Raw genomic sequence first — 15,670 nt, forward strand, 5'->3', positions numbered from 1 at the left:
GGGGGGTTTCCCCCACATATATGTCCTAATTGACCTTTTAAATTAGGTCAATTCTCCAGATGTCAATTCTCCCAAGGTCAATTAGTATACATCCCCTTGTTCACCATCTTTCCTATGGAGAGATACTCCCTTGTGCCACAAACAACTCTGCCTATTGTGTCTCAATACTTGGCAGCTAAAAACCAGTATTGGTGATTTGATATCATAGCTATAGTACATAAAACATGTTCTATTTTGCCAAGATCATTGCTTAATAGCCTGAGACTTACATCACAATCCTGGATATCCTCCATGGCAAGAAGGTCATTGCCGTGCCGCAGCTGGAACCTGACGACTTCCTGTGCGGCATGCAGCTCAGCCCGGGCCTTGTCCCTGCTGAAGGAGCACTCTCTCAGCATGTCCTCCAGCAGCAGGTTGTACTTGCTGATCCTTTGGATGGGTTTTAGGAGGTATGAGGATAAGTCCATCTTGTCTCCCAGCTCCAGCTGCTTGCGCTGATCATGGATGGAAGATCAAACAGCAATTAATTATTCAAGGAAAAGAATGAGTTTGGATCTGGAAAAGGTATTTAAAGCAAAATGCAATATTGTGGTCATGGAAATGGAGGGTAACGGGAATTAAATTCATTTTGAAAATGTATCTGTATGGGGAGCAACGTTGAATCCATTACTCTGCCAAAACAAATACACGATTGAAGGCGATTCCTAATATCGCTCAATTCACATTTGAAAGTCCTGTCTGTCCAAAAACACTCAATAAAGATATTTGCACACCATGACATAGTAGCCAGTTTCTGAGCCCCACCCTCTGAGACTGAATGTACATGAGGCCCTGCTGCAAAATGTTTCTCACACCGGATCAAAGGAGACATTAAGAAGAACAAGGGACGTGATTGTAGTGACATCTTGCCACATGATCATCCATAGTTTCTATCTGGTCCCATGTCCTGCGTGATGCCTTCAGACAGTTTTGCTTTCACACGCTGCATGCTGGGACTTGAAGTTCATTGTTACCATTTAAAAACATGCGCCTATGATCCCAGCACGCATCATATGCAACCTGACCAAATTAAGGTGTAACGCTTGACCTGGGGCCACTTGGCAGCTACCTTCATCTTGATGCCAGCTGGTATTTGTGGTTTTAAGGATCCTAATCCTCATTCATACTTTTTCTGATCTATTGTCCCAATATCTTAGAAAATAGCCCAGGAAGTAGTTGCTTTGTCAGTTGCACAACTTCTGGTCAATTCTGATGTACTTCCACTAACCACAATAAAAAGAATTGTCAATTACTGCTTGAATGCAGTAACACTGCATGTCTTGGGGTATTCCCCATGTCTGCTAACATGTATGCTGGCTGTTTTCTCACAACTTGCACTATACACAGATCTACACAATCTGCAAAAATGTCAACAGCTGCATGTTATGTTACTGTAGCTCCTTCTAATCCCTAATGACACACAGGACTTACTGCAAAATATGTTTTGAGGCTGGGTTAGTTGCTGCTGCTTTATTTTTCCCTCCTCAATCCATTGTCCTTGGAATTGTCCTGTATTTGTACACGCAATATTTATGCATAAGGAATTACTCTATGCCATATGTATGCATAGAGTAATACCCCAAGCAGTAAATGAATGAGTGTAAATGTAGTCTGTAGTAGGTGGATGCAGTAACTTTTATAATTAAAATTGGTTATTTATAATGCGCTTAATACCCAGAGGTTTCTAATTGGAGACCCGAAGATCGAACTTGTGTTGCTCTGCGTCGTTTTGCTTCCAAGGCGAGCGCATTGCCCCTGAGATATTCTCCAGAGGTCTGTGGTCATTGTTTTAGTTTTTGCCCTTTCACTGGACATCACAGTGAGGGTGAAAGCTGGAGACAGAATCAGCAGACCTTAACATGCTCACATACCTGGAAGAAGGCGGCACCATGCTCCACCAGCAGCAGGTCCGACTGAGGTTTGTTCTTGCTGTAGAAAGCATAGAGTCCGAACCGTTCTTTCTGTAAAAGAGCAGAGGCCGGGCTAGTTGCAATTGCTGTGTATGTGGAGCACGCATTTAGAAGACTATGCTACTCACCATCTATCCACACCCTACTGGGTGCATCTATCAAACCCTGAATCAATTCTTGATAAACTAACACCCTAATTAGAGTCTACATTAAATGCATGCAGCCATCAGGGCAGTGACTCACGTGGCGGAGAAAGCAGCGCCCCACTCGCAGAGGGTCCCGCCAGCATGCGTTCAGCTCCTGCAAGAAGAGTTGGCTGTGGAACTCGTAGAGCCTTTCTAGGTTTCCAAAGATGGCAGGGAGCTGGCCACGCAGGCCCTGGGGCAGATCTGCTCTCTCCATCTCAGGGATGTAGTGGGCAACGACGTAGCCCAGGGAGCCGACATAGTCCCTCTCGGTGGTGAGGAGCTCCTCCAGTATCCGCCGGAGTTTACTGCAAAAAAAGGTGATACAGTGCGAAGGAAGGGTGGGAGGAGCCAGAAATAATGAAAAGCAAGAGTTAGCAACACAAATATAAATACTAATTTTAATAATAATTTATATTGGCAAAGTCACCATCTGTGATGCTCAGCAAATCACTAGAATGGAGGATCTGGCCAGACAAGAGCAGCAAAAATACAATATTGCAAGAACCAGAAAACTAGCATTCACGTTCCACGCCGGCAGGCGGCGGAACCTCATAACCAACAACATCAGACTCCCTGTGATCCTTATGCAATTCAGAAAAGAACTCAAGAACTTCGTCTTCCAGGAGCAACTTTTCCCAGCCCTTAAGAAATGCTATCTAAAGCCACCCATTCCAGCATCCCTCTTCACAACTCCCCTTTACAGGGTTCAGCACTGTTTCATGCACCCCAATAGCTGCTAATGTCAACCAGTCCACAAAATGCAAACTCGCCACACGCGACTGGTGAGCAAAAATTGGATCGGGCTAGGTGAGAAATATTGCGCATGTGAAGAGCTTGCCACCTAGCAAGTTCACGGCCTCCACCTGCTCTATAAGCGTATGTAGATTTCACGAAAGATAAATGTACTAATTAAAACACCAGTGACGTGATGCTTGTAGTAGACCGTAAGCACGGACTAACACAACCCCTAGTCTATTGAATGGATTGGCCTACTCTTGCCTCTTGCCAGATGCCATTCGATAGCACGCCGTGAATTTGTGTTTTTCGACGATTCCTATATTCCATCATTTCCAAGATACAAAATGATGTCGACAAACAGCAAAGTTATTCCTTGGCGTGTCCTCTTCTTTTCAAGCCAACACTAAATTGAAACATTCACGTCCCTCTTCGGCTCCTCTAAAGCGGTTCTGATAACTTTTGGGGTTAAGAAGACAGGATATACTCTTTGCCCAAGCACTGGATCGTGTCTGCTCTCTGCTGCTCTCAGAAGTAATCAAGAGTATATGAAACAAATGGACCGGGAGACTGAGGATGGCAAGAAAATGTTCAATTCTTTTTTACCAAAAATATCTATCAATTTATTTTCATAGGTCACAATTGTTTCGTGGCAATACACCAATATAGGCTTAAAAAAATCACAACAGAAGTTGTTGTAAGAACAGATAGACACACCGTTATACACAGTGGGTGTAGACAAATCTTGTGAACTTTTGTTATGTGTTCATGCATGTCACAAGGCAGATTTGTAATGTACTGTGGAGTAGCTATGTACGTATGAGTGAGTATGTCTGATGGAGTAGATTGAGTGGAGTATGAGTTGTTATGTATATGTGTACAAACGTGATTTTTTTCAAGCCTATATTCGTTTATTGCCATTAAACAATCGCGATCTATGAAAATAAATTGATAGATATTTTTGGTAAAAAAAGAATGGAACATTTTCTTGCCATCCTCAGTCTCCTGGTGAGAAGTAATCATAAACATTTTAAAAATAGGTTTAAAAGTGCCAGGGTATTATTGAAGTCTATCCAAAAAGGACGAGCATACTCGTCCTTGGCACTTAAGGGGTTAATCATTCATTCGCACGATGACAAGGAAAAATGCTTTCCGAAAGGAAGCGGATTCATGCAAACCAACATAAGACAAACCACGGCAGATAGAAAACTGAATGAAAGAATTGAACGTACGCAAAGTTGGCATTGTCTTGGTGGCTTGTGGCTTGGCTTTCCTGAGGCATCGTTTCCAGTGTCATCCTCCGGGCCCAGGGATGTCTGGAAGAATTGTCTTCCAAGGAGTATTGGGAAGAAGAATCTTCGGTTGAGAAGCTAGCGTGCCTGGTGAGATGAAAGTTCTGGGCATTCTGCACTACTTTTCTAGGAGAATGGAACTGGGGGGCAGTTAATGAGCACGAGTCATCACTGTAGGACCTGCTCAACGGCGGACACGTGAGGCTTCTATTATTTGGGCAGCAAGACGGGGAAGGAGGAGACTGTGGGCAGTGTTGAGGGGGTATGTGAAGATTTTCTAAAGCCTCATTGTTGGTATTTTGTGTCACTGCTTCCCGATCATCTCCATGAATGGTCTTTGATATTGCCTCACCGCTGGTAGTAAATCCCTGCGGGACGGCAAGGATGCCGCCATCTTTCAAACGTTTCTGCTGTTTGCCTTTGCCATTTCTGGTTACCTTCTTCTGAGCGACCCTGCTTTCCCTGGCATCGGAACGGAGACCGAAATTACAGCATGTTATGATGGTGGACTCTGCCCCCGTCATGCCTCTGGGTCTCCACTCTTCCTTCGACTCTCTGTATTCTGATGAGTCCTCATTTAGTTGAACGGCTAGTGTGCGGGAGTGTGAATATGCCTCAGTTTCCAAGGACCCCGATTTGGCATCACCCAAAGAGTGATTTTCTTCAGTGAAACAGCCCGGATCATTCACCCGTTGAGCGCTCCTAGATTTCTCCATTGTGTCTTCCAGCAATTGCTTGGTCTCTTGGCACTTGAGCCAGGTCTCATTCCACAATGCCAGCCCTTTGCAGCTGCTCAGAGCATACGCTTGTTTTTTCATCTCCTGTAACCTTTCGGGTGACAGTTCCACCTCAAACCGCTCAAGGCATTTTTCTAGGCACTGCAACATCTCTGGACTGGAAAGCCCACTCTCATCAGGCTTTAGCTGGGCCAAGAATCGGCTGCAGTCAAAAGTCATCCACGAGATCTACAAAGCAAAGCACAGATTGGATTACACCGTGCTGATTTATGCAGGTATGGCTTTGAGTATGTAATCAAAATATCAATACAGTGATCAAATATTGTTTAGTCCCTACTTCATGTGTTGATAATCTAAATTGATATGTTATGAGACAGGTGACCACACTCTCCCAGCATTCTTTGCACAGAGATGAAAGGCAGCCTTGCTGCTTCAGATGCCTAGTAAGGGATAGGAAGATTCCATCACTGGATGTTCCATCATGGGAGAATTCATCAAATGCATGTGTTTAGGGTCTTGCCCCGCATATATTTGGGGTAAAATGTCGTATATAAAAGAAATCCGATAAATTCTCCCACGATTAAATATTCTCGATGGAATCACATAAACCCATCTAGTATACTCATTCCAGCAATCGTTAACAACAGGCTGTCTGCCGGTCTATCATAGCTGCACTTTTGAGCCTATGTTATGCAACATAGTTTCATGTACACAACACACTGGTACAACACTCTGACAATAGTATATTTGCAACACCATGGGACTCCCTTCATGTTTGGGGGAAATCCGGCTTTATTTCTGTAGAAACACGAACAAACTCGGTTACCATTACCCCCATCCACAGTCTAACAGGTTCCCCCAGATGACGAGTGCAGATTGCCATTTTTGCAATCCTTAGGACTCATGAGGATTTTGAGGGAATTAAAGAGGCCGGTTATGATCTCCCCAGTAAATGTTCATGTACAGAAGCAAAGCAGAGAAGATATCTCAGTCTATATGCTAGAGGTATCTCTGCCACTCTATTATCGAAATTTGGCGGTGCAGTAAAAGTGGCAGAAAATCTTTATCATCGAAAAAGCTTGGCATGAGACCTTTACATGTTCATGCTGCAATGCGGAGTAAAATCTAAGTAACAATGGTGGAGAAGAAAGAAGGGCCCATTGTAAAATGTAGTTCAGGTACCAACTGGTATGTAAACATGGTAGAATCTGGCCATTTACTCCAACAAATAGAATTGATTGATGTTATCAACGTTAATGTTTTCAAATGAAGATAGGGAGGAAAGTGGTTTGTGAACAGAGCTGACTGTGTAGAGTCCTTGCTTCCCTCATAACCTCCCTCCCTTCCACCAAGGAATAGAATGAAGAAAAAACATGATGAAGTGACTTAAATATACACTATCCGATGTCCTGAAGTTTTGTAAATAACCATGTACATTTCTCTCCGAGAGAAGGCGCTCTATTCCAATTTTCAGTTTTCAAGTTGGCCTCCCATCCTTCTAAAAAAGCATGGTGACTGCTGAGTAAATCTCTTCCCCTAAAACAGCTCAATGCTCTTAAGCAGGCAAGTAGGCACTTGGAAGGAGCAAGTGGGCCTTGAACAGGAAATGTTTTGGACAGGTATGGGCTCATGGAGCACAGAACCGAGTCACGCTAACCACGGAGGAAGCAGCACAGAAGGCCCATTTTCCCACTGCATGCTGCACTCACAACAATCACACTGAATGACCAACTGAAAGAAGCAAAACACCTTCAGGCCCAGGAGCAAGAGGGACGCCTGTGACGCAACATCAACCTCCATCTTGAAATCAGCTTATAGGGGATAAATGCGCCCAGATCAGGGCAATAGAAAGAAATGATCGAGCGGCCATTCAAAAATCAGTGATACGATCGACAGCTATGGGGCAAAAAACCTTGATCAATGGTCAGGCAGCAATTCTTTTTTCCGGCTTCCTGAATGAAACTAACTTCATACATGGAATGAAGGCTTAAACAGTCTTGCATAAAACCTTCACTTAACACCATGATACTCTTGATAACTAATTAATTACGGCACGTAATGTCATAATAAATAAGCCCACCCCTTTTCCATCATTAAAATATAAAGTGCACTCCAGAAAATACCGCTTTAAAACTATAATTAAGAGAGACTACAAGACCCTGCACCCACATGGGCATCCGACCTGCTGGGCCTATTCATACACATGGAGACCACCATAACTGCTAAAAAAAAGAAATTAGAGACTTAGCTTCAGCAAGAAGTCAATACAAAGAATCATATTTCATGCTTGCAGGAACATGTGGGCTAAGTTGCAATACTATTCCCTCCAATGTAATACCAACAAAGTGCAATAACCACATTATACCTATAAAGAGAGTACTTCAAGACAAGGTTTTGCCTGAGCCACTGTGACATCATCTAATGTGTGGTGCCTCTTAACCACCCAAAGGGCAAGCTAACATGGCACATTATCTGGAACCTAGAGGGACACCCAGTGCAGGTCTGATTCGAAAAATACTTAGAATCAGACCTGTACACCCACCTGAATTTAAAGTGCATCAAATAGGACATTGGCCATGACAAAAGTGCTATGCTTGTCTACCAAGTTTGGGGCAACAAAGGTTATGCTCTAGTGCCGACTTGAATACTTCCTCACAGGAGCAGGGTGCATGCATGCTGCCTTAGATATAGCAATATCTAAATTAGCCTTACTGCCTATGATGAAATCCTATCTTGGCCAAAAGAAATTAAAGGATCAAAGGATTCTATGTTCTATTCCCAAGCTGGCACCTCACCTCCTTTCAGAGGTTTTTTCAGTCATAAATGTAAAACATGTAAAAGAATAGAGTATACCTTCTTTGTCTATATGTCAGTAGCATGGGTAGAGGGCATGCACTACTCTCAAGAGAAAAGAGCCACAGTCTCCGGGAACCACTTTCCACTCACAGGGGGAGCATTAATGAGAAGAGAGGAGAGCAGAGGACCAGCTCCCATAATCCACTTGTCACAGCATGCCCGGAAAGAGAGAGAAGACACTGAGCCATGCATTCTTGCGCTCTGCAAACAAGACATATTCAAGATGGCACACACCTCTTGCTGACTTTTCAATCCTCGCTCAGAGCAGAAGGCAGTAAATTCCCTAATTCTCCCACCCGAATTGGTCATTTAAATCTGGCTGGGGATTCACTAAGGGGGAGACAAGGAGAAGAGACAGAGCTTCTCTTGGAACTATAAGAAGGACAAGGAAAGCCCAGAAAAGGAGACATTAGAGGTGATATATCCTCACTGCCACCATGACACAAGGGAGAGAAACCAGGAGAAGAGAAGTCTGCACGTACAGAAAGGTGGGCTACACAGGAAAATGGTGCATTGCAGACACACCCGAACTCTCCTGTTACTGGGGGGGTGGGGGGGTGCGAAAATGCCAATGGAGAAAGCAAAGAAGGCAAGTCTAAACCCCAGAGCAGCGGGGGAACTGCTAATTTCAAGACTGATCTCCCCCCCCCTGTAGGGTGAAAAAAAAAGAAAGGAAGGGGCTAGAAAGAAAATGAAGGGTCACCCGAAGTGTGACGCTGCGTGGGGGGGTCATTCAAAACAAAACGTATTGTTGCAGAAGGCACAAGTGGGGTACCGCTGTCAATTGTTCCTGACCCTCATGATGGAGAGTGAAGCCGGTGCTCTGCTCACCGCCCCTGCAGTGCTAAACTCACTGCCGCTGACCAGGCTTCAAGGGTGGGACTCCCTTGATAGGGTGGGGAGTGCTAATGCCACCGTCCCCTCCCCATGGCACTTCTTACCGCCGTGGGCCATGGCTCAGTCACCGGCACTTCATGAGCGGGGAGCACCCAACCTTCACCGCCGCCTTCCAGGCTGTGAATTCCATATGCACTGTTCCATGTAAGAGGGAGGGGAGCGGCACATGACTACTGAAAGAGCCAGCCTCCTGCCAAGGTGGGCCCACAACTACTCATACTCCCTGGGCCGATGCTGACAGACATGACCCGGGTTGAGAAAGTCCCTGGGCGACCTCCACACTGCAATTAACGCCAGGCTGCATCTAGTATACGCAGCCTGGCCATCAAGAACTGCAGGGACTCTCCTTTCCCTAGCCACACCTTCTTTAGTGATGTTGCTTGGAATCATGGAGTTGGTTCCACATCCCTCACAGTGCATCCCCCTACCTATACACACTAAGAATAGTGCTACAAAGGAGAAGGGCTTCGAGGCACTGATCCAGTAGGTTCCTTCTTGGCCAACCACTAAGCGTCCATTCCCTGATGCACATTAGTGTGCTGTTATCTGTACACATACTGCCTCCAAGCTTGTCAGTAAACCTACATTAATTAGTACAATATCCTGCTCACCGGGTTCCATTGTCTCTGGCCAATCAATATGAAGGTGGGAAGGGCAGCCCGCAGCTACATGTATTAATGATAGAGGGTGTGCAATTCACCTCATAGGTCAGGAAGTCATTCCAGGAGAGTGCAGCATAACACACACATGACTTGCACTGTGTCATGCCCAGGCAAACAGCTTGGTGGAATGATCCACCCATATGTTTGAACATTGCTGCCCCATGATGCTGGCCAGTTACAATGGGATATGATTGGACCCTGTTACATCAGTAGCCAGATGACTCCTTGCAGACCTGTGGAGTGTTTGTGTTGGTTTCACTTATTTTGGGCGTATTTCTAAGAGACTTTGGGCATGATTTAGTGACTGAGAGAAAGAAAGAGTGAATTCACTTAAGAAGAAGAATTGAAACACTTCAAAACCCACAATGATGTTGAAAGCAGTACCACACAGACTCCAGACCTCTGATGCAGCAACGTGTAAACTTGAACGTAAGTAAAACGAAAGATTCGTAAAACATAAAAAGACAATATATGCATGCATGTTTACATTTATTGCAATTTGAGAGTGCAAGCTTATAAGTTACGTGTGTGTGAGTGAGAGAGTGACATACAGAGAGATAGAGAGCAAGAGAGAGAGAGAGAGAGAGAGACAGAGAGAGATCTGTTTGTGAGACATCTGTGTATGTGGAAGAACATGTTTGCTGGGGCACATCATATTTATAGTGGCAATGTTTTGTTCAAAGGTATTAAAGTGCTGTTTTGGGAATTCTGGTATAAATTGTGGTCCTAACTTCATGAAAGTGATTTACAGTGACCACACTGGTATAGATTGTGGCTACTGCTCCATGAAAGTGATATACATTCACCACCATACTGGTTCAGATTGTGGCTGCAGCTTCATGAATGAGATTTACAGCGACCGCTACCAGTGTAGAGAGTGGCTGGGGTTTCATAAAAGTGACTTACATCGACCATTACTGGCATATATTGTGGATGCAACTCCATGGCCCTCATTACAACACCGGCGCTAAACCATGGCGCTATTAGCACCATGGTTGGTGCCGGTGTTGTAACGGGTCCGCCATGGTTCAATGGGGAATTACCACCACATTCCAAGGTTGGCGGGGCAGTAATTCCCCATTGAACCATGGCCGTTCCCCATTCCCATTTTCGCCCCATAGGGTTCTATGGGAATGGTGAAGGCGCTAAGTACGGTACCGCAAATTGCGGTACTGTACTTAGCACCAAGGTCCCTTTGCGGGTCCCTACTTTAACGGCTGGTGTAGACCAGCCGTTAAGGTCGGGTCCCGCAAAGGGACCTCGTAGTAAGGCGCTAAGTGTTTAATGGCATCACAGCCTTTTACGGCGCCGTTAAACACTTAGCACCAGGGTCGTAATGAGGCACAATGAAAGTGATTTCCAGTGACCATACTGACAGACATTGTGGCCACAGCTTCATGTAAGTGATTTATAGTGACCATAAAGGCAAAGATAGTAGGACCAGCTTCATGAACCTGATTTGCAATGACCATACTACCAAAGACTGAGGGAAAAGCTTAATGAAAGTGGTATACATTGACCATAATGACATCTATTGTGGCCACAGATGCATGGAAGTGATTTACAGTGAATATACTGGGATAAATTGTGGCTCTTCATTACAAAAGTGATTTACAATGACTGTTACTGGTATTTATTGTGGCTGCAGCTTTATGAAATTCATTTACAGTGACTATTACTGGCATAGATTGAAGCTGCAGTTTCATGAAAGCAATTTGCACTGACCATAATGGCATAGATTGCAGTCGATATTTCATAGAAATGAGCTACAGTGACCATATTGGTATAGATTGTGGCTGCAGCTTCATGAAAGTGATTTACAAGGACCAATCTGACATATATTGTGGATATATCTACATGAAAGTGATTTACAATGACTATACTGGCATGGATTGGTGACACAGCTCCATGAAAGTGGTTTTCAGTGACCGTACTGTCATATATTGTGGACATGGCTGCATGAAAGTGACTTATAATGACAATGCAGGCATACTTTATGGACACACACAATATGAAAAGGTAAAACACTCCTGTGTACTGTTGATGATATGACATCTACTGGAATGTGCATGTGTCTTCTCCAAGAACAGCATGCAATGGGCCTCATTACGACCCAGGTGTTGGACCATGGTGCTAATAGCACCATGGTCCAGGCCGGTAACTTACCGACTCCGCCATGGCGGAATGGGGAATTACCACCCCATTCCGAGGTTGGCGGGGAGGTAATTCCCCATGCCGCCATGGCCCTTCCCCATTCCCATTTTTGCCCCATAGGGCTCAATGGGAATGGGGAAGGCGCTAATTACGGCACCGTAAATTATGGTGCCGTAATTAGCTCCTAGGTCCCTTTGCAGGTTGGTTTTTTAACGCCTGCTAAAAGCAGGCGTTAAAGTGCAACCCGCAAAGGGACCTCGTAATCAGGCATTAAGGGTTTAACGGCGCCGACACCTTTTACAGCACCGTTAACCCCTTAACGCCTGGGTTGTAATGAGGCGCAATATGTGTTCCTTTTCATCGTTTCAAAATTTTTTCTGTAAAATGCACCATGTCAAAACAATATTTTAAAAATGTTCATGGGGGTGAATCCTCCCAACTCCCCCATATCACTGTCAGTCACTCATAGGAATTTGTGGACAATATTATTGCCACTCTCTGCAGCCACTGACCATGAATTGTTTAAAATGCTAATATTAGCTCAGGAGTTGCCCGCTCCCCCTTACTCCAAAAGATTGCTCTGCCATGGGCATGAACATAATTTTACTCACCGTGCACAGTGGTAAGTGGTTCATTTGGGTGCAAGGTGGCAACCCCTTCTTTCTATGCTAGGTGAAATATGTAAGGTTTAATAAAAAAACATTCTTGATCACATGATCATTATGCGCATTATGCACGGTTGGTAGTCCAAGTTGGCTCTGGAATCTTGCATGGCCAGCACTTCTTCAAGGTCTATAGGGAGGTGCCCCTCAGCAGGGCTCACATGGGCCCCCCACATTTTGCGTTATACCCTTAGGTGCACTCCTGTAACCCTGGCTGGCGGGATGATGTCGGGAGGACCCAATGTTCACTGATGCCTCATTATGGATGCCATCAGTGAGGCACAAGGGATTTACAAATATTGGATTCACCAAAGCCAGAAAAGCAAGGAAGAGCAATGAAAAGTGATGATCTAGTCCTTTGCATAACCCACAAATAAGACCCACATTTCAAAAGTAAAGTTTTATGGGCCCGATAAAGATCTGTGCTGTAAGGAACATTGTGGTTGTGTTGTAAGAAGGGGAGAAATGGTACATAAGGTTGCGAAATATGGAGCCCAGATTTAGAAGAGAGCCCATATTCAAAATAGGGGCCAGGCTCAATCTCTCCCAAGGCTGAGGGTCCTCAAAATCTGCCAAAGTGATGAGCTGCCCTGCCAGGTCACTCAGAACAACCCACTCACTGGGTACAGGGGAAACGTGGCTGCTGGCCAAAGGCTGCATTGGGCTGGCTCCAATAGACCAATCAAAGCTCTATGGTCATTGAAAGACTTTACATATAAATATTGAACAGTCATATACAATTATCTCAGTTTGATGTTACCTTGTATATATCACTGGGCTTGCTGTGCCACTCCACAGCCTGCACCTGTGTTCCACCATTCTTAGTTTCCATGATTCCAAGTGGCAACATTGCTGAATTCAAGGCTATGATGGTTCTTAGTGTCAGGTGGAAACAGGCACTGTACATTGCTTACAGTCTCTGGATTCCAATAAAGGAGACTTCCGTTTACCTACTCCCGAGACATTCCCTTCATGTTGGTCATACTTATCATGAAGACATTGTTGCCATATATAAGGAGTGACTCTGGAGCAGATAAAGGTCATTCTTTTGCAGGATGTACCTCAGTCATAGTCACCTCTCTTTATGCTTCCTACAAACAATTCTCGGTGCATTCCCCAATGCCCCACTCACCCCTCTACAGCCACATAACAAACATCTTAGAATAATGTATTTCACTTAATCTATGTGAGAGAAGTATGGTTCAGAATTGATGCTGCCATGGTCAAGGTAAGAGACATTTCATTCTGTAACATGCACTATTAAGGTTGTCAATATTATTATATACCGTGTAAAATAAGACGCTGTGATGTCAAGTGATTTGCCAGGAATCAAATACTTTGGTCAGGAAGAGATGTTGAGGTTTTAGCTTGCAGGTTCTACAGTGTCAAATTCAGGCAGTAAATTACATCTCCTTCCATCTAATCTTTCATTTTACAGCAAAATATATTGCTTTTTGCTAACTTATCGCTAACATATTTTTCAAAAGCTAAACTAGTATTTTGTGATCAGCTGACTTGCAAAGCACCAAACTACATGGTAATTGAAGCAGACAATATATAAGAAATGTATGTATGTAAATTAAAAATGCATCTTTTGTTCCCAGAGTATTCCACTGATTTACCATGAGCAACTATTTGATCAGTTGACAAACTAAGTCTAAAAACATACTTCCACATCTAATTTAGTGACTGATCGGTGTGGTGTGTTCAGATACATTCAATAAGATATACTTAAACATGCAAGATAATGATGAATGAATTTGGAATGTATAATGCGCAGTATAGACCCGGGGGTAAGAGACACTGAAAAACAGAACCTGAAAAGATAAAGGTTAACATAAACCTATCGAAAGAGAAACATCTTCAATGCCTTCCTGAAGGCAAGATGTTCCGGAATGGCCCATAGAGAATATGGTAAAGAATTCCACAATTCGGGAGCGGCCACCGAGAAGGTCCTGCATCCCAAAGTGGCCCGGGCGTCATGTGGTAAAGATAGCAATAGCTGATTAGCAAAAAGCATCTGTCGTGAGGGAACATAGTTAACAAATGTGTTCGGTAGATCGACTGCCCCGTGCCATAATAGGCCGGGGAGACCATACACAGTGACTTGAAAGAGATCCGCGCTCCCACTGGGAGCCAGTGTAGGTCCTGTAGTACTGAGGACACATGGGCAAATTTGGACAAGCCCACACCCAAGCGTGCAGCAGTATTCTGCAGTACCCATAAGCGCTGGATGAAGAATTTAGGCTGGGCAAGTAGTGTAGAATTGCAATAATCCAGTGTCTCTGAGATGGTTACAGATACCACAGTACTACGCAAGTGGCTTGGGATGAAGTGGATCACCTTACGCAGGACTCTTGACTTGATGTGGCCTGACCCACACCTGGCACTAGCTTGCGGTAATGCTGAAAAGGAAAGAGGTAATCTTAATGCCAAGATTGTTTACCAACGGGACCCGGGGTGGGAAGCCGTCTAAGAAAGATGAGCCAGAATTCAGGGGTCCACAAAGACTGGGTATCTTGAGAGCAGCCGAAAACCATGACCTTGGTCTTCTTAGCACTGAGTTTCAGCCAGTTGGCAATCATCCAGTTACCCACATCAGTGAGGCAATTCCTAAGCGGAGAAGCTACAGCCCCATTTTCACAATCAATTCTGAATACCAGCTCCGTATCGTCAGTGTAGGCATAAAAAAAATACACTCGTGAGAATGAATTAATCTGACAAGTGGAAAAACAAACATTGAAAAGCAGAGGGGAAATTGTTGAGCTCTGGGGAACCCCACAAGTAAGAGGAGAGGGAGCCAAAAGAAATGGAGGGAGAGAGGATATTTGCGTCCGATTGGTAAGGAATGATTGAAACCCTCTAAGAGCAGATCCTCCAAAGGCAATTTACTTGAGGCAGCGATACAAAATAAAATGGTCAATTGTGTTGAATGCTGCGGAAACATCTAACAGGATAAGCAGGCATACTCATCCCTGGTAGACCATCATCATGAAGTCGTGTATGATGGAGACTAGTACAGATTTCATGCCAATTCCAGGTCAAAATGCCTGACTCAAATGTGTCAAATGAGTTTAGAATCTTTGAGAAAGTCACAGAGCTGGGGCATACCAATCACTTCCAATACCTTCATTAAGGCTATGAGAAGGGTAATAGGTCTAAATTTGGCTGGGGCTTCCGGGACCAATGTTGTTTTTTCAAAATGGGGGAAACAATGGCACACTTCAGATCTGAAGAATAACTCCTGTAGCTAGTGAGTGGTTCAGTGCAACTGTCAGTGTTGTCACAACTATGCAAAAACAAGGGGGGTCCTGGAAGTCCCTCTGCCTGCCAATATGTCCCGGTTTCGAGAGTCTTACACAGATTCTTTAGCTCACTATCTTTCACAGAGGGGAAATGTCCATAAAATATCAGTCTTTGTCCTGCCCTGGGGCAGTCCAGTACCGAAATACCAGGCTATTCTCCTCTGAACAAGAGTACCGACAGCAACCAACACGGGCCCAGGTATCTACTCATCCTGCCACCCTCCTGCACTGCC

The 15,670-nt window shown here is 44.4% G+C and overlaps 1 protein-coding gene across 1 annotated transcript in view; it reads right to left on the bottom strand.

Moving 5' to 3' along the window:
* Positions 1-15,670, bottom strand: part of KIAA1755 (KIAA1755 ortholog) — a 435,570-nt gene that overhangs the window by 114,226 nt on the left and 305,674 nt on the right. The window contains exons 14-17 of the mRNA XM_069652397.1: positions 4,105-5,129; positions 2,193-2,442; positions 1,911-2,000; positions 270-494 (exon numbers count right to left, since the gene is read on the bottom strand). Coding sequence (XP_069508498.1) covers positions 270-494; positions 1,911-2,000; positions 2,193-2,442; positions 4,105-5,129 — 1,590 coding nt within the window. The remainder of the gene's footprint in view (positions 1-269; positions 495-1,910; positions 2,001-2,192; positions 2,443-4,104; positions 5,130-15,670) is intronic.

The sequence above is a fragment of the Ambystoma mexicanum genome, chromosome 3p (assembly GCF_040938575.1).
Source record: "Ambystoma mexicanum isolate Mex_15411 chromosome 3p, UKY_AmexF1_1, whole genome shotgun sequence".
Lineage (NCBI taxonomy): Eukaryota > Metazoa > Chordata > Amphibia > Caudata > Ambystomatidae > Ambystoma > Ambystoma mexicanum.